Source organism: Ixodes scapularis, unplaced genomic scaffold (genome assembly GCF_016920785.2).
Source record: "Ixodes scapularis isolate PalLabHiFi unplaced genomic scaffold, ASM1692078v2 PGA_scaffold3__209_contigs__length_174095766, whole genome shotgun sequence".
Taxonomy (NCBI): Eukaryota; Metazoa; Arthropoda; class Arachnida; order Ixodida; family Ixodidae; genus Ixodes; species Ixodes scapularis.
Window position 1 is genome coordinate 160,905,277 of NW_024609868.1, and position 23,132 is coordinate 160,928,408.

Sequence of the window (23,132 nt, forward strand, 5' to 3'; positions counted from 1 at the left end):
TTCAAACTTGCGGATAATTCAAACTAACATGCAGGTCGCATCCTATGCATCCCTATGGGAAGAAACTCCCAATAATTCAAACTCTGCTTTATTCCATCAAATTTTCAGCCCAATATTCGGCCCCCCTCGAGTTTGAATTAACGAGATTCCCGTCGTTGGTAAGGGAACACCATTTCCGCCCAGGTCCCCATTGGTCAGGGCCCCGCAATTCCTAGGGGTCTTCCGGCGTTATTGAAGCACTAAAAAATCTTGCCGAAAATAACGGTGGGTTCAGGGATGTAAGAAAAGTTGTAGAGGCACATTTTAAATATCAAATACGACGTCAGCATTTTTATTTGCTGGGCCCTTGCAACCCCATCGGCAACGAGGAATACCCGACATGTGGATGCGCGCACTTCCAAAAAATGCTAATTGTAGCACTGGACAACCTTTTTTTTTTTTTCTTTCTGCGGCATTAGAATGTGCAACAATGTCCTCCCACAAAAACAGCGGAGTGATCAATGGAATTTGGTGAATGCACAATGTGTATGGCACTATGCTTTCGTCTAAAACACCACTGCAGAATGCCTCCGCTTGCACCTGATGTCGTTTTGCTCCGCCACTGCTAGGTAGAATAGAGGACTGTTGAGAATTACAAACTCCGTGTACTGAGGCAGTAGACGGGAAGTGAAACTGAGCTTTTGAAGCAACTTTTGAGAGAGACCCACCTGGTAAGTTTTGGGGCAGTCGAAACTGGGTGCGAGAGCGCGGCTTTACTACAGACTCAAAACATCTATGAAGGTGACCAGTATGCTACTGACAGTGGAAAAATTTCTCAGCAGTGTTAGGATTTTTGGGAAAAGCAAGGTTTTGGGACTCGAGACTCGACCGATAAATTCTCACGAGCAGTTGGCTCACAAATTCGAAATTCAGGTGCTTTGTGCAAGGCTTTGGTACGAGTCTAGGCTCACTTTGGCATCAGGATGGTGCAGCCAAGGTACTTTAGATGTCGGGGAAACGCTACCCACGGCGACACTGCCAGAAGGTCAAATGACGCGAGTTCGAGTCACATTTTGAAACGCGACAAACAAATTGAACTTGCTACCAAATTAGCACCGGGTGCCGATTTCACTGATTTGGGCGAGTCACGAGGGCATCCTACCTCACGAGGGCATCCTACCTGAGATCACTGCAATCATGAAGGGTGTAGATTACGAAGGGTGTACACAAAATCACTATAAATAACCGGGACATGGCCTACTGCCCTGGAATGGCCTCTGAAATCGAGCGTTAAATACATTCATGCTCAAATCTGAGCCCGATTTGTCTCGTAGGTAATCGCGGTATTTCATATAATTGTTGCCTCAAACTATCGCTGCGATCGGGCAAGTTGGCGAGAACAAACGTCCCGCATTTCTTGTGTCCCAGTTTTGCTTTAGAAAGCTCCCGAAACGAACAGTAGAGTTAAACAAAGAATAACAAAAGCGGGGCTTTGCCCTGTAACACAGTCCAACCAAAACGTCCATCCCAGGCAAAAAAGAACAAAGGGTATGTACGCACTAGATAAATAAAAATATAGAGGAACTCATATTATCTCGCTGAGCAACGTCACTCGCCGACAAGAGCACAGTCCAAGCTCGTTATAACAGACCTTGATTTTGACCAAGGTTTCGGTCTGTTGTAAGAGGACTATGTTCTATGCAGATATGAAGTTGAGTCAATGGTGTGGAGAGGAAAACCAACCCAACTTCACAAATCGGTATGTTATATCCAAATGTCTGTTGTAATGAGCTTAGACTGTGTGCCCATCCGGTTGGCAAACAATAAATAAGTAAAAGGGTCGTACCCCATCGTGCTCTCCAGCTGTCAGCTCTCTGCCCTTTTGCCACGGTAGAACCAACTGACAATGAAGCTGTCAACTTTACAGCATGCTTCAGTTTGTCACGCCACTAAGTCACGGAAGGAAATTAAGTGTCGAGAAATGTTAAAAAGCGCGTTTCGTCGCCCAAAATGGAACGAAATTTCCCGGTTTTTTTAGGATCGCCAGGATTCCCCAACAATGTAAAGTTGGCAGGGCGAGACAAGCGCCCCTTCTTCAGGAGCTTGTAGCAACGAAGGGAGTTGGGCAATCATGTTGCTAGCTTATCCAGACACGCGTCCAAAAATGACGCAAAATACTTTTTATCAAGACCGACGGAGAAGGTGCGTATGTGCGGCTAGGGCAAGATTTTGATGCAATTACTCGCAGACTTGCGCACAGTGCCCGGCCCTCGTTATCGTCGGGCAAGGGGAGACGTGCGGGAGCAGGCCCCATGACGAGAAATTACGGCGGGCAGGGCCAAAGCTTTCGGGGCACCGGAATTCCCCAAAACATTTGACTCTCTAAAAGAAAATTTTAAAAACAAAGTCCGAGGAAACGACGGGGCAAAAGGCAACCTCATCCTAGCGTGGTACTCGAGCGACAATCTTTGAGCAAAGAATGGTTGTTCCCTCCTGGCAGCGCTAGGGCGGGGCCTGCCCTCAGCTGCGCTTGTCCGTGGCCCTCCCATCGAGGGTGAGCAGGGCCTTGGCACACTGAAACTCCTGGTTAGACAGGGAGGGCCCAAACTTGCCCTCGGGGTCCGACGAGGAGCCCTCCAGGCAGGGGCTCGGAGAGACCAGCTTCCGCCGCTTGTGCACCAGTCCGTCGTCCTCTGCGCAAGAATGCCTGTTAGTCTGCGTCTCCGCTCAGCTCACTTTAGCAGAGTCAAGGCCAGGGAGGAGGTCCCCTCCGGCATTTGCTCTGCTCAAAGACAAGTTTCCCCTCGCCGACTACAGTCTCGGAGCTTTCTAGCTTGCTCGGCCGTCGAGCATGCTGCCAGCCAAACCCTCCCCAAGACGTCGTCATGATCTGCGAGGTTCATGGGATCCCTGGCCAATCGTTTCACTTGAACGAGGCACAAATGGCCGAGCTCCTCTAGAGCGGGGGTCTCCAGACTTTAAAGAGGCACTGACACGTCAAAATCATTTTTGGTTATTATCCGAAACGACTGAAAACTATGCCTGGACATAACCCTCGAAATTCGAAACTTGGGAATTCAGTATTTGTGAAGTAAAAAAACAATGTCCAAATGCCGAATTTCAAGTTCCCGAGCGATCCGCACCAGTGCAGTGACGTCAATATTGAGCAGCCCTGCGACTTCCTTTCGTGCCTCCGCTCCAAACCGCCGTCCGACCCGAACCGAGGAGGTGAGGAGCGGGAAAGAAGGCCTTACGGAGCCTTACGGAGTCTTTTCCAATATTTGTTTCGAGTGACAACCAGAAACTTGGTATCATTGTGCTTGTATGGATTAGATCTAGCTGGTGATGCTATTTATATGGGGCTAACACTCTTTGCCATATCATAATCGATAATAATAACAAAGTAATTAATATGAAATTTTAAGGTCTTCAAACATTGATGTCTTTTTGCGTTGAAAAGGGCTTTTAAAAGAATACAATTAGCATCACTGGCTAAAGCAAGTCTTAGGCATTATAGCCATGTATTTCATGTTCGTGTTTGATGAGGTGAAATTACCCTAAAGCCCCGCAAGAAATGTCCTAAATATATATCTAAAAAGCTTTGTATCTTTTGATTGCATGCAGCTATTTAAAAAGTACCGTATTTACATGAATGTAGGTCGACCCATTTTTCAATTTTTGAAAATCTGAAGTGGGGGTGTCGACTTATAATCGAACCAAAGTATTCCACCTCCGACAAAAACGAAAGAATCGCGATATCAAGAACACCTCTGCTTGTTATGAGTACAGCCAGCTGTGCCTGCAGCATTGCGCTATTCTCCACGTTTAATTTACAAATTCTTTTCTTTATAATTTGCGCGAACGCGTTTTATTGATAGCGTTTCCGCAAATTAACTTGAATGTACGGCTGTGCACAGCGCACCTGACTTCCGGGGGTGGCAGCACTTCTTGTAAGAGCCAGTCCGGAGGCTCCTGAAACAGCCTCACTGCTCACTCCCCGCGGCGTCTTTTCGCAGTTTTTCGCGCAATTTACGGTCGCACGTCATTCGATCGAGTGTCGAGATCATGCTGGAGTGCTAACTACGTTTCTTTTTTTAGGGGCGAAGCTCCTTAGGGTCTAGCCTTGTCCGTCCGGCGTCCGTGCTCACATCGATCTTGCTGGTGCTCGTGCTCGTGAGCTCACGTGCTCACGAGCACGTGAGCACGTGCTCCTGTAGGGCAAAAAAATAAATAAAAAAAGATAAAAAAAAGAAAAAAATGCTTGCGCAGGTGACAGGATTTGAACCTGTGCGGAAAGACCCCAATGGATTTCTAGTCCATCACCTTAAGCACTCGGCCACGACTGCAGGACGAGTAGGGGGCTCTGAGATGTGGTAGTAAATCAAGAGCAGGGGATGTCAAGTGGTGGTTGGCCCTCATGTCGTTGGAGGTGATATGGTGATATGTAGCTATGACCGCATCGTGCATGGCATCGACGTCGCCTTCGTGAGGCTTAAGGGCCCATCCGTAGTATGAGCTCAGTCTTGTGATGAGCTCTGCTGTGAGCCTCCCTTTGCCACCAAGGCTGGTGCTTGCTGCTCCCTTCTGCTTCTGCACAAGGCTCCGCAAAGCTGTCGCCATTCTTTTCTGTACGAGATTAACGCAGTCTTCCATCTCTACGGGAACAAACCCATAGACGTTGGTCTCTTGGAGGGCTGCGAATGAACGGCTGTCACCATCTGAGAGCATCGTGGTGTAACGTAAGCCGTGCCGCTCCCAAGACCTTGCAAAGGGAATGAGGGCAGCTTCAACCTCCATTTGGCCAGCCTTGCTGTTGGTATTTTTCTGGCATTTCCCCGTAGCCTCGTGAGAAGACTTCCAGTCGCTGTAGCCCACGGTGCCCTCCTTTGGCCCTTTTTCGCAGGCTAGGCAAAAGTTTGAGAGCACAACATGGTCTAGCACAAGCCCAGTGAACAGCTCTATTACTGTCCCCACTCCAATGTGTGAGCAGTGGCCCCTTGTCTTCCAAGTGCCGTCATAGGAAACTGCGATGTTGTTCATACTTCCGTAGGACAGCTCCTTGTACAGGGTGCTCACGATCGTTGCGCACTCCGAGGAGATTTTGCATGCAGCTCTCTTGGTTGCAGGATTGACATATCGCTGGTATGTCTTATTGTGCAGGCTTCTATGCGATATGTTTAATACCGCAAAGATATCATTGAGGGCTGTTTGTCCATTGCCGGTAGACTGCATGGCGCACGCCACGCGAACGTTGATCTCAAAGGGGGTGATCTTGTTCGGTCCTCAAACCCGCGGCGAACTCCACTCGGATGCGACATCCCCGCAGATCTTGCAACATACAGTTGAACCTCGATTTAGCAAAGTCACCGGGACCCCCTAATTATTTCGTTAAATCGGGAACTTCGTAAAGTCGAGAAAGACATTCTTCGGGATAGGCTGCGCGGGGAATCCGAATTTGTTCGTTAAATCAGGAAACTCGTAAAATCGGGTTTCGTTAAATGGAGGTTCAACTGTAGCTTGAGTTTCACTGCAAGTCCATACTCGCAATCACATTTTATGAGTTCGACATCGCCGCAACAAGCCTTACACTTTGCGAGTTGAAGGAGCGAGTTCACGACGTCGAGGCTTACGACGATGAAACTCTCTGTACTCTCGGGAGCTTCTTGATCGGCGCCCGAGACGCCAACCATCAGGGCAGCTTTCCGCGTCATAGCGGACGTCGACAAAAGTTCTTTGAGTTTTTCCTCGGCTTTTTTTTCTTTCTCGTCGATCTCGGAAGCGCTGAGCATCACCGTGTCGAGCCGCACTCGCTCGCTTGAAGTCACCGATGTCGACGGCGCCGTCGATGCGACATCTTCGTGTTCGGGCTCCCGCACCTCGTCGTCGACGTTCAGGCTCGCGGGAAGTTGAACTGCGCCGTGGATTAGCTTCCTCGGGCCTTTTTTTTTTTTTGTTTTTTTCCGAACTTGTAGGCCGTGTGAAGCTTTTTCCGCGGAGTTGTTGTGATCGGCATGGTCAGAGACGCGCACGAGAATCAAACAAGATGGCGGATCGGAAACAACGAGCAGACGCTGCGTAACCCTAACGGCCAATGAGAAAGCGCCATTTGCACACGTGATCTGAAACAGCCAACCGCGTGGCAAGATTTAGTTTTTTATTTGTGCTTCGTTCTCGGCGGCCAATCGCCGTCTAGCATCGTGAATGGCGGGAGAAAAAAGAGCGGGAGCGGAGCTTTCAAATGAGACCAAGATGTCCCCCTTCTATCGCGTTGTTCTTGAGCTACCGGCGGTCAAATTGTACCATTTTTTTTTTTGCTTTTTTGGGAGGAAGCATTTCTGTTTAGATACTTCAAATCAATACCCCAAAATAAATAGGGCGTATTTTGAGATAATACTTAGAGAAAAGATGCGAAAATACCTGTAAATATTAAAAAACATAATTTCAAAAATTCGATTTTTTTGTCATTTTTTTTGTTTTTCCCCTCTAACCGGACGACGCGGAAACCTCCTCCACCTACGAGGGCGACCCGCGTTGCTGAAAGCGCGCAAAATGTGACGTCTTTGGTCCTGAGCTTACTACTGGTCAGAGCTGCTAAACGCTCTCTTTTAGTCGAAATACAAAATATAAGTGGCGCAAACCGTTTATATTATTTATGAAAGTAGTTTTTGTTCAGTATTTTAGATGAGAAAATAAACAAATGCAGTTTAGAAAGTATGAAAAACAAGAAATGACCCGTCGACATACCTGCCACCAAACGGTGGAAAAGGCGGCGCATACTAGAAAGGGGTAGTGGGATCAGGCACCGATGAGCGGCGAGCATAGAAAGGTCCCGGATGAGTGCAACGGCGCTGCGGTCGTGTACGGGCTCAAGGATCCGACCGGTTTCGAGCGTTCCGAAGGCCTTCGGCGAGAAGGTTTGGCTTGCAGTTTGGCCGTTTGGCGGTAAGGCAGTGCAAAGTGGCTCCCGCTCTGATTTTATCTTTACCTCGTATTTGCAGTCGTTTGTGGCCATTGAAGTGTCATGCCGGATTAGTGCTCAATCGCGCAGCAAATGCAATGTGAGCCACCCTGGCTGCCCGCTTCATACAGCCCATCCGGAACATGTTTTAGTAGCGCCCTCTCGAGCCGTCGACACAGAGTGCGTCAGCCGTGAGCACTCGCTGAGCTCACTACCCCTCCTCTAGTTCACGGCCACTCAAGCGGCCAAAGACGTCATGAAGGAGGTTATTTTTTGCTTGCTTTTGTAAACTTAATTAGCCTAAAAATTTTATAATAAAGCGAAATACGAGAAAAGAACAGTTTCATTAAGTTACTACCTTCAGTGCGCTCAGGTTCGGTGCAAATTAAGAGCCAGTAAAAAAGACCTTGCAGGGCCCCTTTAAGGATGTTGCGAGACTTGCGAGCTCAGTTTCAGGTTTTTTACACGAGCATTAAAATTCAGTTTACTCTCAAACGTGAGACCCAAAATTTTGTGCTGAGGTTGGACACTAACATTACAATTGTAGATTGTTAGGGATGGTTCAAGAAGGATTCCACGTTTGCGGGTGAAGCAAGCACATGCAGTCTTTTCAGGAGAGAACTTAAACCCATTACAGTCAGCCCACTTAGTGAGTTTGTTGATGCCTAGCTGAACCCTGCGTTCACAGACTGAGAGGTTACAGGAGGAAACTGACATTTGTAAATCATCGACGTAAAAAGAATACTGAACCGACGGAGGGATTACAGAAGCAATGGAGCTTATTCTAACTATGAACAAGGTGACACTCAGCACTCCCACTGTGGCACTCCATTTTCCTGCAGAAATTCACGAGTGTGTGTTTCCCAGCTGGGCTTGAAAGGTGCACCTGTCTAAATACCTTTGAACTGTGCAAAGTATGTGACCCTGCAGTCCGAGGTCAAAGAGGCATTTCCAAATGCCGTAGCACCAAGCCGTGTCATACGCTTTCTCGAGGTCGAAGAACACGGAAAGGCAGTGGTGCCCGTGCACAAAGGCTTCAAACACAACGGTCTCGAGACGGACCAAGTGGTCGACAGTAGACCTATATGAACGATAGCCGTACCGAAATCTGTCTAGCACCTCCCCATGCTCCAGAGAGTAACAGGCTTGAGCTGAGCTAGTTGGTTCATAGTTCACTTAAGGCCAGCTGAACTAGAAAAAACATACACATAAAGAAAAGACCATTCACACCGCTGGACTAACAACTGATTTTCTTTTTCCTCCTCTTCTACTACAAGCCACACTTGAGGGAACAATTCTCTTCTCCTCTTTTTTGCTTTCTAACCCACCTTAATTTTTTTTTTTTTCTCCTAATTTCCCTTAAAATGTTAACCCCGAAGAAATCTTTTTTCTTTTTCGTGAAGCACGAGAGAAGGTGCACTAACGCAGTCATCCCCTTTTTCCTCAATGGCAAGTACCTCTAGGATTTCACGTCCCAGTTTTGTTTTGAAAAATTTTGTTTTTCAAAACAAGACAAAAAAAAAAGTTTTGTTTTGAAAAAACAAAACAAAGAAAAGAATGGTCTTTTCTTTATGTGTATGTTTTTTCTAGTTCAGCTGGCCTTAAGTGAGCTCCAGAGAGTACCTACAATTGATCATTCACTCCAGTGTCTTACAGAGACAGCTGGTGAGAACAATGGGCCCATAACTGGAAACAAGCCTTCAAAAGTGGTAGGACATGCCTTCCAAGATGAAGGGAAATAGCCCCCCTGCCATAGTGCTTATAAAGATATAAAATGACATCGAGTGTAGAAAGATGGAGATGCTGTAGCACTGAATAATGTAGACCATCTGGTCCAGGAGTTGACGGCTTTGTGTTACGAAGAACAGCCAGGAGCTCGTGCAAGCTGAATGTAGCCTTATATTCCTCATGGTCAGCTCCTGAGGTTTTCAAGGGATTCCTCTCAGCCTTCAGTTTGTGTTGAAGAAAGGCAGATGAATAATGATGTGAACTGGATACATACTCCAAATGTTCTCTAAAAATATAAGCTTGTTCCTCGAGAGTGTCTGGACATGTTCCAGTCCTAAAAAGCAGGGGGATTTTAAATGGATGATAATGAACCATTGATCTTGCGCATTCGATCCCTGACCTCCTTAGGTGACGTACTGCTATTTATAGTAGAACCATAGCCTTGCCAACTTTCCCGTTCGGCTTTTTTCCAGACGTAGCGTGCACGGGCCTTCATCTTGCGAAAGGATATGAGGTCATCTCTAGTGGGGTATCGTCTCAGAATACCCCAAGCCCAATTTTGTTTGTTGCGTCTCTTCACATTCCGAATTCCACCAAGGTTTTGGCCTCCTAGGGAGAAATTGAGATGTCTGCGGGATGGACAGCTTGGCTGCTGCGATGATGTGCTCGGTTAAAAGACGATTGAGTTCATCAATTGTGAAACTATCTAGAAGAGAATATACTAAAACCGACGCCCGCTCAAAAGGGCCCCAATCAGCCTTGTTGACCTTTCAACGAGGAGGGCGTCTATGAATAAAAGAAGGGCAACACTGCAGGTTAAAAAAGTAGGAAAGTGATAGCTTCTATGTGGATTGCAATCCACACTCCAGGAAAAATCTGCAAGTAAAGTAGCAGAGCCAATTGAAAGGTCGATGGAAATTGATGACAAAGACGACGGACTAAAATAGGTTGCCTGTTTTAAAACCTGTATTAAAACTTTGTGTGGTTACAACTGACTCAACTATTTTTGTTTAACATCCCAACGTGTGATCCCCCATAAAGGGTTGTCACAATTAAAATCGCCCATCAAAAGGAAAGGCTCAGGAAGCTGGTCTAACAGCGAGTTAAAATCTGAACATTTCAAAATAAAAGGAGGTGGAAGATACTGTCAAAGCTTTCTAATGCGTGAACCGAACAGCCACTGCTTCAAGTGGTGTGGACAGTGGAACCTCTGTGCAGGGAACTTCTCTCGGGAAAACCAGCGCAACTCCCCCAGAGGAACTGACAGAGCTCGAATGATCCTTCCGGGAAACCTGGCAACGTCGCACAAAATTAGTACGATTGCGACTCCAATGAGTCTCTTGCAAGCACAGTGCTCGTGGCTTGAACTCTTCCAGAAGATGCTCTACATCGTCCAGGTTTCTTAGAAGGCCACGACAGTTCCATTGTACGAGCACTGAAGCAATTTTAGGGACAAAATCCAGATGGAAAAGTGAATCAGTTGCTTCACTTTGGAGGAGTTAAAGAGTTTTTTTTATTTTTGTTTCTTCGGAGTTTGCCACTCCATCTCATCCTGGTCAGAAACCAGAGTCGATGAGCGGGCAGACAAGGCAGCCCCCCTGTTCTCCTGAGCCCCGCAGGCAGAGTCGCCTGCTGGCCTGGGAGGGTCCCTGCCGCGGGGCCCCAATCCGCAAAAGTGCGCAATCGGTCCCTACCCGTGACGTCCAAGGCGACTGCCGAGCAAGTGGTTGATGCTGTCATTTGCAAAGTGCCAGATTTCGCTGGATGACGCTGACAGCGTGCTCCGAGAACGTAGCAGTGATGACAGGACTGACAACACCAGTGCGTAGAGGGCATAGCCTAATCGCGGACAGAGTGAGAGTGACAGGGAGCAGCCTCAGTTGTCCCGCCTCCAGCGTGAGCTTCCTAGTTCCGACAATGCCTGGGCATCTCATGCACCTCGTCCCTGCATGTGCAGCCAAAGCACGCCAGAAGGCATCGATCGCGTATTGGAGGCTGGGCTTTCAAAACGAATACTTTGCCGTTCTCACGTGTTCGCAATAAAATGCGCATCTAAAGATTTTTTTTTTGCTGACGTAATGTGAGGGGTTAACTTACAATTGTGTAAATACAGTATGCCAAATGTTTCATTTTGTAGAGTAGGTAGTTACCGCTTTACCCAGAGTTCAGATGCTAGTGAACACATGCCAGCAGGCTCTTAGCTATGCTGATATATTATAATGTCCCGAAAGAACGCCCACGGAAAATGAAAAGAGAAATGTTGAAAAACATGGGTTAAGTCATGCATAGCAAAATTTTATGAAAAAGATTGGTGATATGCACGACGCGGGGGGGGGGGGGTCCTACAAATTACGTGAAACGGGAACTGTACGCCTTCAAAGCTTCCTACTTTTTTCCGTCACCAGACTCGGGTTTCAAACATCACAATTAATTATCGCCAGCTCGCCCGCACACTCCTTATCTCTTCATTTCAGATCGCAGACAATCTCGTCCCAAGGTGCAATAGGTATGCGGGAATTCGCTCTAAACTCCCCTGTCATGGGTATGGCAGCAGAGCGCGGACCTAGCGCACTCGGGCTTCACAATGCTATGTACACGCAGGAAACCGCCACAAATAAACTCGTGTGTCACGGGAACCAATGTTAGGAGTTTGTGTGTCACAGGAATGCATACCGGAGATTGCGGACGCTGCAGATTCACGTGTCACGGTGCGATAAGCATGGGGGTACCCACGGTGAACACGCTTAATTGTCATTCAAACCAACACCACATATATCACACGGTTGATGCGAGTCCCGTCCGATATCGCGCGATCGATATCCGGCCGGACTCATTTGCAATAGGTTGATCACAATGTAACTAAACTGCATTTTACATGCGTCGGAATATATGCGAGGAAGAATGCTTATCAATATGTTTCGAAATTTCTTTTATGTTACGGATACTATTCAGCCCAAAACAGAATGGGTGATTTCTCGGCGGCGGGCATTCATACGAGACTTTACGGTACGCGCAATTTAAAGCGAGCAATACTTCGGATGCACGCGGCCATGCTCGGTGCCAATGCGCGAAGAAAACAAATAAATAAATAAATGATTTGACATTTGAGTGCTTCTGACAGCGCAACCTATGCATGTCCCGCTTTCGGAGACACCTATACGGCGTTGTTGGCTGAGCACTAATGGCACAAAGAAACGCGCCCAAACAAGTTCTTCCAAGGCACTGGTACGGGGAACGGAAAGAAACGCGCACCTTTTCTTCTGGGTTGTTCGTATTCGTCCAAATACGGTATATTTCTAAACAACAACAAAAGCCTTTACATTTCCTCGTGTTTAAAACGGACGACTTAAACAACCAACTTGCGCGGTTCTCCCTCATGCTGCTGGTGCTTGACGGCTTATCATTACGGGACCACAAAACGAGCCTGGCCAGGTATAAATCGTGACCATTCTCATTAGACAAAAATGGGCACTTGGCGCCCGTTTTCATCCGAGTCACGTGCCTTGACATTAACGGAAGCTTAAAAAAAGGAAAAAAAGAAAAAGCTGCCTACTTTTGGCGCAACATTAGCATTTTTGAGCAGCATGGCGCAGCAGAAGTGGACTGGCACACAATGGCACAATCGGTCCACAATGGCACAGTTGGCGCAGCACTTCCGCCCCTGCTGATTTTGTGCTCACGACAACGAAGCTCCCAGAAAAAGACACCGTCAATTTCGTTGTAGCGGAATTGGACGGTTCCAGCTTCGAGTAGACCATCCCAGGGCACCAAGCGTGGGCAAAGACAGCTCACCGGTCAGAGCGCTAGGCAGGTAGGTGAACTCGACGGGCTCGCTGAACTCGTTGTCCGACTTGCGCAACAGCTGGAACTTGACCTTGGCCTCCTGCTGGAGCTGGGGGTCCCTGTAGCAGGGTGTCCGGAAGATGATTGCAACCTGGGAGCATTCACAGGCCGTCACCAGAGGTGCCTCCCTTGCCCCACCCACAGGGAAGCCCCCACCAAGAAGCGTCGCAGAAAGCTCAAACTCCAATCGCGGTGCGGGCGCTAGCAATGGCCACGTGGTGGAGAATGTGGCATTGCCCCGTTGCGAGACAAAACAGAAAAACTAAATCTCTCTACAGCATCCATTTAGGCCTAATGTTCGTCAAACAAAGGAAGGGGCATACGTGGCATTTATTTTGAAGACCAAGGCAATCTTTTGTCCCTCGGCGAGGGGATTTATTTTCGTCAAAATCAATGCCACAGAGTCCACAGTGTGGAGTCCACAATGCTATTTCTTTGTTCGAGGGATCTAGAGCCACATAGGTCAAAAGTCAAGTATTTATTTCTCTCTGTTTAGAGAGGGGAGGCAGAGAAAAAAAAAGCAACACTGTTGCTTGACGAGCCTCTGCCCCCCCCCTCCCCTCTACAGCAGCAGAAAAAGAAAAAAAAAAACACACATATACATACAAATGCACAGCCTCTACACTAATAAAAAAGAAAATAAGTGAGCTAAATCATATAATCAATTTATGCTTTAACTATTCAGGAACGTATTTAAGAAAATCATTAACAAAAACAGAATGTACATCCTTCCGAGTTCCACCCAAAATATTTATATTCAATTCACTGCAACAATTTAAAAGGCGCGGTAGTGTATATCTCAACATTTGATCGCCGTAATTGGTCCTGGAGTGCGGTATTGCCCACGCATCTTCAGAACGACTGTTGTAGACCATTTCCTTAAACTGAAGATTTGAGATCGATAAAAGTAAACTGTTGTTACAAAACAACTTTTTATATGCAAGAGGTAATTTGTAACTATAGTGACTGGTAATTGGCACAATATTAAATATCTGAAACAATGGTTTCGTATGGTTGTCGTAGCTAGTATGACATATCATACGAATCACCCTCTTCTGAAGAATACGCATTTGATTGATATTCGTTAAAGTCGTATTTCCCCATACCAAAAAGCAATAGTTGTAATGAGCGTAAAACAGAGTTGTAAACGAGTATCATAGCCGAACTAGGAATCATGTGGCAATCATAGGTCGGCATTTTAGAGCCCCTTCATTCACCATCATATCACAGACAAAATCACGCCTCCAAATTCATTCGCATTCACGTCACAAGGTACTCTGACCTCCCAAATTCGTAGCCCTTCACATCGCGGCGTTGAACCGCGCCAAAACTTCATCCCCTTCACATCACGGCTTTCAAACTCCGCCGAGAATTCATTCTCTTCACATCATGTCGTTCAACCGCGCCAAGAATTCATCCCCATCACATCACCGCCGCCTCCAAGTTCACTGAATCATTCACCATCACATCACCAATTCACGAATTCATTCACCATCACCCTGAATTCATCAGAATTCACCATCGTGAATTCACCATCACATCATGAATTAGTCCGAATTCACCATCACTTCACGAAGTCATCTGAATTCACCATCACTTCACGAAGTTATTCGCCATCACGGTCAACACGAATTCACCGGAATTCACCATCACATCATGAATTCCGCATGACTCATGAAGTCATTCAGGTTCATCCTGACTAAATTTGACTTCACGGCTGGTAGCCGTTCACGAGTTCGCAGTTCTCGTGGAATAGGACTGTGGCGCCATTTTGTGTCAGCCACTTAAAACCAGGACCTGACTCGACAAAAGGCCACCGCACTGAGGCGCGCACGGCTACGCAGCGAGGCTGATGCCCAAACCGCTAAAGTCAAATGGGTCCCTGTCGAGCATAGTTGTAACCCGAGACTGGGGATACGGACAAGGGACAAAACACAGAACGACAGGGACGAAGTCTCAAACGCAGCTACAAACTTTATTTCACAGGACAAACATATATGTCACTCGCCACCCTCGTCCCCCTCTTTTTCCCTTCCTTTTCCCAAAACTCCACCCCTTCCCTCTTCCTTTTCCCAAGCCCCCGTACATTCCAGTCAAAAACAATTTTGATGGCGCCAACTCCAAGTTGCCGACAGATCCCGTGTCAACAGCCCACACCGCGACATCCCGAGGTCACTCCGGCTCTCCCAAACACAGCCGCAAAGACGCAATATGCTCAATTTACACCAGCTAGCCTGCACCCTCACCATTGCTTCATTACGGGTCCCTGTCGTTTGCGGTGAAGGATGAAAACAACCAGCAAGCAAGCAAGCGCCTGCGTAACATGTTTTCCGCCTATTCTGAATTCATAACCGTACTCACTATCACGTCGAGAATTAAGTTTACGGTATTACTTCCCATCACGAACTTGTCAAGTTCAAGAGCCACTCACATCACAGATTCATCGTGTTCACCAGCCATTCACCATCACGTCACGAATTCATTGAGTCATTCACATCACAATGAATTCTTCACTTCACGAAGTCATTCACCATCACATCACGACTTCATTCAACACCACATCAGGAATTCATTCAAATTCACGAAGTCATTCACCATCACGTCACGACTTCATTCACCATCACATCACGAATTCATTCAAATTCACGAAGTCATTCACCATCACATCACGACTTCACGACTTCATTCACCATCACATCACGAATTCATTCAAATTCACGAAGTCATTCACCATCACATCACGAATTCATTCAAATTCACAAAGTCATTCACCATCACATCATGATTTTTTTCAATTTCAAGAATTCATTCAGGGCCATTCAGATTCACGCCGTGAATGTGAATGAAGGTGAATGAGCGAGTTCATGAATGAATTTGCCGAGGTATGGTGGCAATATCTGTATATTATACCCAAAGCCTTCCATAGCCTTTTACATGTGTATTGCACCATATCATTCCATGTACTGATTAATAGTTACCCCTGGGACTTTCATGCTCTCAACTAGTATATCAATATTGCCTGTCCCAAGCAAAACTACAGACCTAGGACTGCAATTTGTATTTCGAGATCTAAATACCACGACCTTTGTTTTACTTATGTTTAATTGCAGGGAATTTAATGATGCCCAAGCTCTTAATTGATTAAGATAATGGTTTGCATTACTTATATTTTATCTATGTTAACACCGGAAAAAAATATACTCGTATCGTCCGTGTAAATAATGCAGTTCACATTATTGTCAATATTTACTATAGTCGGTTGCAAGCTAAGAAAAAACCGGAAATGCCTCCCAGAGGAAAATGTAGTCCTACACCGAGAAACGCCAGCCAATCGTTTTCATGACGTCACGATTCCGTAAACCAATCGCGATCGTTTTGAAAAAAAAAAAGCTCAACATGCCTGCTGGCCTTAGCAACGCGACGCTAGTTTCTCGTGACAATTATTCAGCTTTTTTGCACCGTGTTTTACGTGCCCGAGGTTACGTCACGAAATCTTAATGGTATTGGCTTGCAATTGAAGCAGTTTTTGCGCGACAACGTGAGAATCCAGCGACGCTATTGCCAACGAAAATTTCGAAGCGGGCGCGAGGCTCAGCACTGCCGAGAGGTGAGAAGCTACGCCGGACGTCGTCTGCTTCGTTGGATTTCTGTCGCCTCTGCCCCACATTGCTACTCAACATAGTACCGGCACCGCTGCTTCAATTCGCTGTGGTTTCCGCGGGCTGAGCTGAGATTGCCGTGCTTATCAGTCGCAGGTGAGATCTGTATACCGGGAGTCCCAGCGCGCTGTTCCGTCGTAGAATGGACCGCGTAAATCAGTCGGTGAACGGAGCGCGATAAAACTTTCCACGAAGGTGTATTTAGACGGTGCGTTTATCATACTAAATTTTAATGAGCCTAGGTTTCCTAAACGAAAAGCGAGAAAAGAAATGCCGTAAATCCATGCAGACTGGGACGCGGTCTGCGTCCCAGTCTGTCTGCCCATAGAGATTTACGGCTTTTCTCGCTTTTCCGGGTTACCGCTCTCTCCCAAGCAGCATTCCCGGGTTACTGTCGCCAAGAGCACCACAACGTCAGGAGACTCCAGGCTCCGAAGGCCCAAGCAGTGGGCCCAAGAGCGCTCACCTGGTAGTGGACGTCCGACTCTGCGAAGGAGGCCAGGGCCTCCCAGGTCCGCACCCGCGTCTCCTCGTCCTCCTCAAAGAACTTGATCTGGATGTCCTCTGCAACCGTTCAATGCGGTTACACTTCCGGACAAACCACTGCAGTGGCAGAAACTTAAGAAATGCACAGGCGTAACAAAGACTCCGCAAGCCTCCGCACACGCCGCACAAACAAAAGATCCCAAGTCTGCGCATCTGCTTTCCCTCTAGAACCATAAATAGAGCCGGGCACAACGTTCCACTTAGTTTCGTATTTTGATACATCGTTATCAGTATCAGTGAGGCAATCGGTCCGAGTCCTTTTGGAGCACCTTCTGGGGCAGCCCAAAGTTCACTTCAGAGCACAAAAATAATCTTGGATCCTTAGACCGCATTTGCTTATTTCACTGAAATAGAATATTATAAGTTGGCCCATTGAACTAAGCATTAAACTAGAGCTGGAAGGGGGATTAGAAACTTTCCAAAATTGATGCGGATAATTTGGCAATATGGATGATAACATATTTAAAAAAAAATTGCGGGAGGACACTTAAGGGGGGACACGGTCTTGGGGCCCAAAATATTAGCAAAAAAAAATATTTTTCATTTTTTTTTTTTTTTTTTTAAATTCTTTATTCCCTCTTGCATATATTGACCAAACTTGACGTCCAAAAAATGTGTGCGTTTATATAAAAATGGTTATTTATTAGCTGAACAGGCGGGGCCCGCTCGCCAAAAATACTCCAAAATCCTCGACATTGCACCGTCCGTCATTTCGAAACCAATCGGCAGAGCACCGCCATCTTGGTTTCGTTTCAAAGAGCGTCTCTTTGGCTTGCTTTCCCACCAAACACGAGCGGCCTACGCCGCGCAGTAAAAATATACAAAGCAAAACGCAAAAACGAATAAAGCTACGCTATTTGTCCTTAGCCGACACGTTACGAAATGGCCGCTTCTGGTTGGAGCACGACTACTTCCGGTGACTTCCGGTCCAAAAGTGGGCCGCGCCATCTTGTCAAAGCCATCGCTTCGCGCTATCGTCGCTATGCCTAACCCTAGACCAAGCCCGCGTCGAAAATTTAAAACCGTGCATAAGTTCGGAAAAAAGCGAAAGAAATGTGCGACGCGTCGGCAGGAAGGGTTGTCGCAATCAACGGTGACGATCGCAGATCCCCTCGCAATGACGGAAAGCCTGCTGACGACAGAACGTGAGCCGGCGAGCGAGACGGCTGTCACGTCAACGATTTCACAACCGCCCGTCTCCCCTGTTCCGGACAGCCGAGGCAGACGCACGAGGATCGACTCAATGTTCCTTACAAGTAAAGATTGCAAAGTTCTCCAGCGGCAAGCAGAAAAAAAAAACGCCAAACTTTTGTCGACTTCTGCTACAGATCGCAAGATGAAGATGCTCGCAACTGAGTGTGATGCTGCTCCAAGTTCATCACCCCTGACATACACGATCGTCGGTCTCGACGCAGTGAACAGTTTACTGGAACTGACTGCGTGCCTGGTGTGCCGCGGATCAGTGAGCATTGAAAGGGACACGCATGACTTCGGGCTAGCTATGAAACTGAAAATGCACTGCGGCAACTGTGGCAATATTGGATCCGAATGGAGCTCGCAACAAGCCGGGGGCGAAGCGAACTGCAACCTCTTCGCGATCAACCTCCTCGTGGCGCGTGCTATGAAGGCAGTGGAAACGGTCAAACGGCACTAAACAACATTTTCGCTGATCTGGGAATATCCCACAGAGGTCTCCATAAGACCTTCCAACACTACCTGAAGACAAACCTACACCCAGCAGCTAAAAAGGCCTGCAAGAAGACTCTGACCAAGTGTGCAACGGCAGTGAAGGAAGTGTATGAAGAACTGATCTTTGGAAATCCGGGGAACATTGACGTTTCTTTCGATGGCACATGGCACACAAGAGGACACTCATCCCGCATAGGGGTGGCCACAGTGATTGAGCTGTTCTCAGGCTATGTTCTGGACTATGTTGTGTTGTTGAATTTCTGTCTTGGCTGCGAGTGTGGGCCACAACCAGGGAACCCAGAGTACGATGAATGGAAGGCTCGGCACTTGTGCCAGAAAAACACGACATGCAAGGCAGGTCAGATGGAGGTTGAGGCGGCACTGATTGTTTTTCAGCCCTCGCTCTCCCTCCACGGCCTAAGGTATACAAGAATGCTTTGCGACGGCGACAGCAGATCCTACCACGCCATCGAGGAGGCCAAGGTGTATGGTTATATTGAAGTGGAGAAAGAGGACTGCACAAACCATGTGCAAAAGCGCATGGGAACCGCACACCGCAACCTCATGCAAAAGCACAAGCAGGACGACGGAGGGCGGATCAGTGGCAAAGGAGGACTCACTGGAGACCTTATCAGCAAGTTGATCAGCTATTACGGCTGGGCGCTCAAGTCGCATGCTGGCAACGTAGACCGAATGTACTCACCAGTGATGGCCACCTACTACCACATCACTTCAACTGACGAGAAGAAAAACCACAGTCTGTGCCCAGGTGGTGTGGATTCATGGTGCAAGCACAATGCCGCCACTGCAAGGGACGAGCCCCCACCAAAACACAGATACAAGCTACCAGACGTCACCAACGCACTACTTCCAGTGTATCAGTGTCTTGCTGACAAAAGGCTCCTGCGGAGACGCCAAAGAGGCAAAACTCAGAATGCTAATGAAGCACTGCAGTCCGTCATCTGGAGCCTAACGCGGAAACACAAGCATGCGTCACTGTTTGCTGTGGAGACGGCAGTTGCAGATGCCATCATGTGCTTCAGTGTCGGAAAGCAGCAAGCTACCTCGAGCATCCTACAAGAGTTGCAACTTGACCAAAGCTGCAAGGGCGGTCAGCGGGCAGCTGAGAAGGACTGTCACCGCAGTGTGAGGGCAGCAAGGAAGCGTGCAGCCTTGGCAGCTTTCCAAGCGGCAGCAAAACGAAGGCAACGAGGCAAGCCTCACGGAGATTACTCCCCGGGAGCATTCTGAGCTGCCTGCATGTTTCCTGGGCGTGTTTTTCATTATATTCATTGATGTGTCTATGGTCGTTTGTTTTTTGTGCTTTTCTCAGATAAAGGTTTTTGTTACATGCAAGTTTTGTGCAAGGCGTAACTTCTCTCCTACTTACTGGATTCTCATCATTTTTGTTTTGACTGGGTGCTGGCTGTGCAAGGAGTGCAATAACGGTATAACATTGTGACTCTATGTACCAAAATATATTGTAAATTTGAGAAAACAAAAATATGAAGGATGAGCACTTATTGAGTCATGGCTTCGAACTTCCATAACTTTGGATAGAATAAAGATAAAAATGTAAAACCTCCCTTGTTGCACTCCTTGAACATTCAGGAACATACACATATATGTTTCAGACATTTCCCTGCTACATGTAGTTTCCTGGCCTTCTCACAATTGCACAACTGGAGAAAGGCTCTAAAACATGACCTACTTCGTCTAGAAGAAAAATAATTGCTTATTTGAAGTCAGCCAACCAAGTTACATGTAGCCTGAAAGTTATTTCTTTATTGGCCTCGAGATCGACCTAGAGGTGGCGCTACCGTCGCGCTATCATCATCATCAAAGCGGGGATACGAGAACGGCCGCCCCATAGGCTCTCCACGTTCGCGCGCGAGACGGCGTAGATTCTTCCGTTTATTTTGTCGCATACTATCGGAGGGAAAACAATTCTTGCGGAAAAGGATGCAGTACTGTTCGGTGCTTCAGTGAAAATCAAATCGTGTTGCCAGCGTGCGGCCTAAATTTATATAATCGCTTCTGTGGGTGCGTCGTCTGCTCTTCGCAGACGTTGGAAAGCATGGATCACCACAACTGATGCCTGTCTCCAGCTGAACTGGAATATTTATGTTAAATATTTGTTTCTTTTAAAATGAATGTATCGGTTCATCAACGTGCGAATTAAAAACAAGAATAAATTCCAGCCCAGATAACATAATCATAGAAGCTGTGAAATCGCAGCTTCTATGATTTTTTAACTTCTATAGCTTTTGCAGCAATATACATATTTAGAATAAAGATAAGTTAGCGCTGTATTGGAAATTACCATGCTATTTAGTTCCTCTGCCCTTTTACTGTGCGATAGAGTGTGTAAGTTTTTTTGGAGTCTGAACAAATCTACTGCGTTGCGATGAGGAGAGAGAGTCTCTTCCAGTTAAATTCTGCAAACTGCACGGTTGACAGGACAACTGGAACAAGTGAAACAAACTCTTCTAATATATCTGCCGTGACTGTAATAAACGGGTGTGACCGAGCAACGCAGCAATGTTCCTGCTATTAAATGCTTTTCTCGGTAGTGTGGGTTCACCCGCTTCAATTTTCCTGGTGAGGGCCGCGGATGTCAAGAGGCTACTACTATAAATTTCTGGCTATATAATTGTAGCGGCAGCTCTCGGCAGCGATCTAGCGCTCGAACGGCGAAGGGCCCCTCGATTAGGTAGTCAAAAAGGACAGTGTAAATATTGTAAATAAATATGTAGAGTATGATTTACCGAGCCTCTGCTCCTACATAATCTTGTATTCAAACACAGTAGACACTGCAACCCCAACAAACGACGCGCACCACGACAGAGACAGCATCGGCCGCAGCGATACTCTTTTACTGATGATGGCTAGCGACCTTCACGACCGATCACCCTCCGCCCTCACCTAACGTATATCGGGACTGGGCAGTTCATCGATTTACTTTCAGATTATTCAAATAATGCTTTAATTGCAATTTTTTTTTTTTTTTTTGCCAGATAATTGGAATCTTGTGCTGGAGAAAGTCAACAAGGAGTAAAAAATGCCTGATTTAATATTTTTCACGTCTTTATTTCTTTTGTGAAACAGGCTTGCACGGTGAATCACTTCAGCGTGCTTGTCATTTCGTCGAGGGTGATTACACTGTTTAAATATAAATAATAACTAAAAAAATACTTCATTTTAAAAGGCTTAATTCCCGCGTTCATATTTACGTAGGACTCACAATAAAGTTTAGAATGGGAATGCAATATGCCATTTATGGCATAGTAAAACCAGTAAAAAATGTGTAGTTTTAACCTCTTTCACGCATTATGACCGGCGAAAAATCAACATACGGACTTATTGATTGATTAGTCTATTAAAGGATAGCGATCAGCCTGGTTAATTTTCTGCTCAAACCACAGACCCACTCAAGGTTCAGTGCTTTATGAAAGCCACGGTTTGTGCGAGATAACAAAAATATGTGGGACCAGCGATTGTATACAAACCAACACACTAAGATTATGGAAGCTTCCGACTTAATAATAATCGCTTTGCTGAATTTTTATCCATGGGAAACGATACAACACAACCTTTAGTAAGAAGAAACGGCAACAAAAACATAAAACATTTAATAAGGAATGTCAAGCTCAGCCTGAAACTGGCTTGCGTCGTCGAGATCCATGCTTCTGAGCGTGCCCGTAGCAGACGACGTACGGCGGTATCCCCGCTTTCGCGCGTTTCCGATTTCGGCCGCACGGTGGCGACACGGTTCGATCTCGAGGCGAATACCCAAAACGCTTGAGCAACTTTTATTCAAGCCCCAGGTCTCCCCTTAAAGGACACATGCAAAGGAAAAAAACGTTTTTTTTTAAACAGCTTAGATAGAAAAAGGATGTCATAAATCAATTTTACAACGAAGAAAAAAAATTTTAGAGCTATATTTACGGCGCTATACGAATTTGTAGTTGGCACCCGCGGGCGCCGCAAAGAAGTGGTCCATATTTATCACGTGACTGGCCCTTATTTGTAACGTGGTGCTTGCGCTCTTTCAGAAGCTTCCTATGGCGTCTAAAAGTAACTTATTCATCCTTGTTTGAAGTATAACAAAAAAACTAAGATGAATAAGTAACTTTTAGAGCCCAAAGGAAACTCCTGAAAAAGCGCAAGCAGATGTGAGAGACCTGTGCGCCGGTCAGACGACGGCGGCGGTGCCCCGAAGCAGACGAACTTGTGCGGCAGCGGTGATGGCGGCGTGGAGAAACGCATTGAAGCGGCGTCGCAAAACACTCAGCGTATGGCCGCGGCGGTGACGCAGCGCGGCGGTGCGCGGACGCCACCTACAAATTCGTTTTGCGCCGTAAATATAGTTCTAAATTTTTTTTCTTCGTTGTAAATTCGTTTTATAATATTCTTTTTCTATCTAGCCTCTTTAAAAAAAAAAGTTTTTTTTGCTTGCATGTGTCCTTTAAGACTGCTTACGAGCAGGAACGCGAAACCATTATAGTCCAGTGCGCGAAATGTTTTCAAGTAATATTTTTACATGTATTAAAGTTTAGGACGACATATAGGACGACGTCCTAGAGATTGAAGCCAAGTACGGCGCAGGAAGACATATACGACAACTTGTAGAACGACCTCCAGGACGACATCTTAGACGACATCAAGAATGACATCTAGGACGACTTCTAAGACGTCGGGAACGATGCCTAGAGAACGACGTCTACAGC

General features: G+C 46.6%; 1 protein-coding gene across 2 annotated transcripts in view; it reads right to left on the reverse strand.

Annotated features, from left to right (window-relative positions):
- LOC8054090 (nuclear factor NF-kappa-B p110 subunit) overlaps positions 1 to 23,132 on the reverse strand; it is a 157,819-nt gene that overhangs the window by 84,011 nt on the left and 50,676 nt on the right. For both annotated transcript variants that reach the window (XM_040501063.2, XM_040501061.2), the window contains exons 8-10: positions 16,634 to 16,731; positions 12,458 to 12,599; positions 2,592 to 2,672 (exon numbers count right to left, since the gene is read on the reverse strand). In XM_040501063.2, the coding sequence (XP_040356997.1) occupies positions 2,592 to 2,672; positions 12,458 to 12,599; positions 16,634 to 16,731 (321 nt within the window). The remainder of the gene's footprint in view (positions 1 to 2,591; positions 2,673 to 12,457; positions 12,600 to 16,633; positions 16,732 to 23,132) is intronic.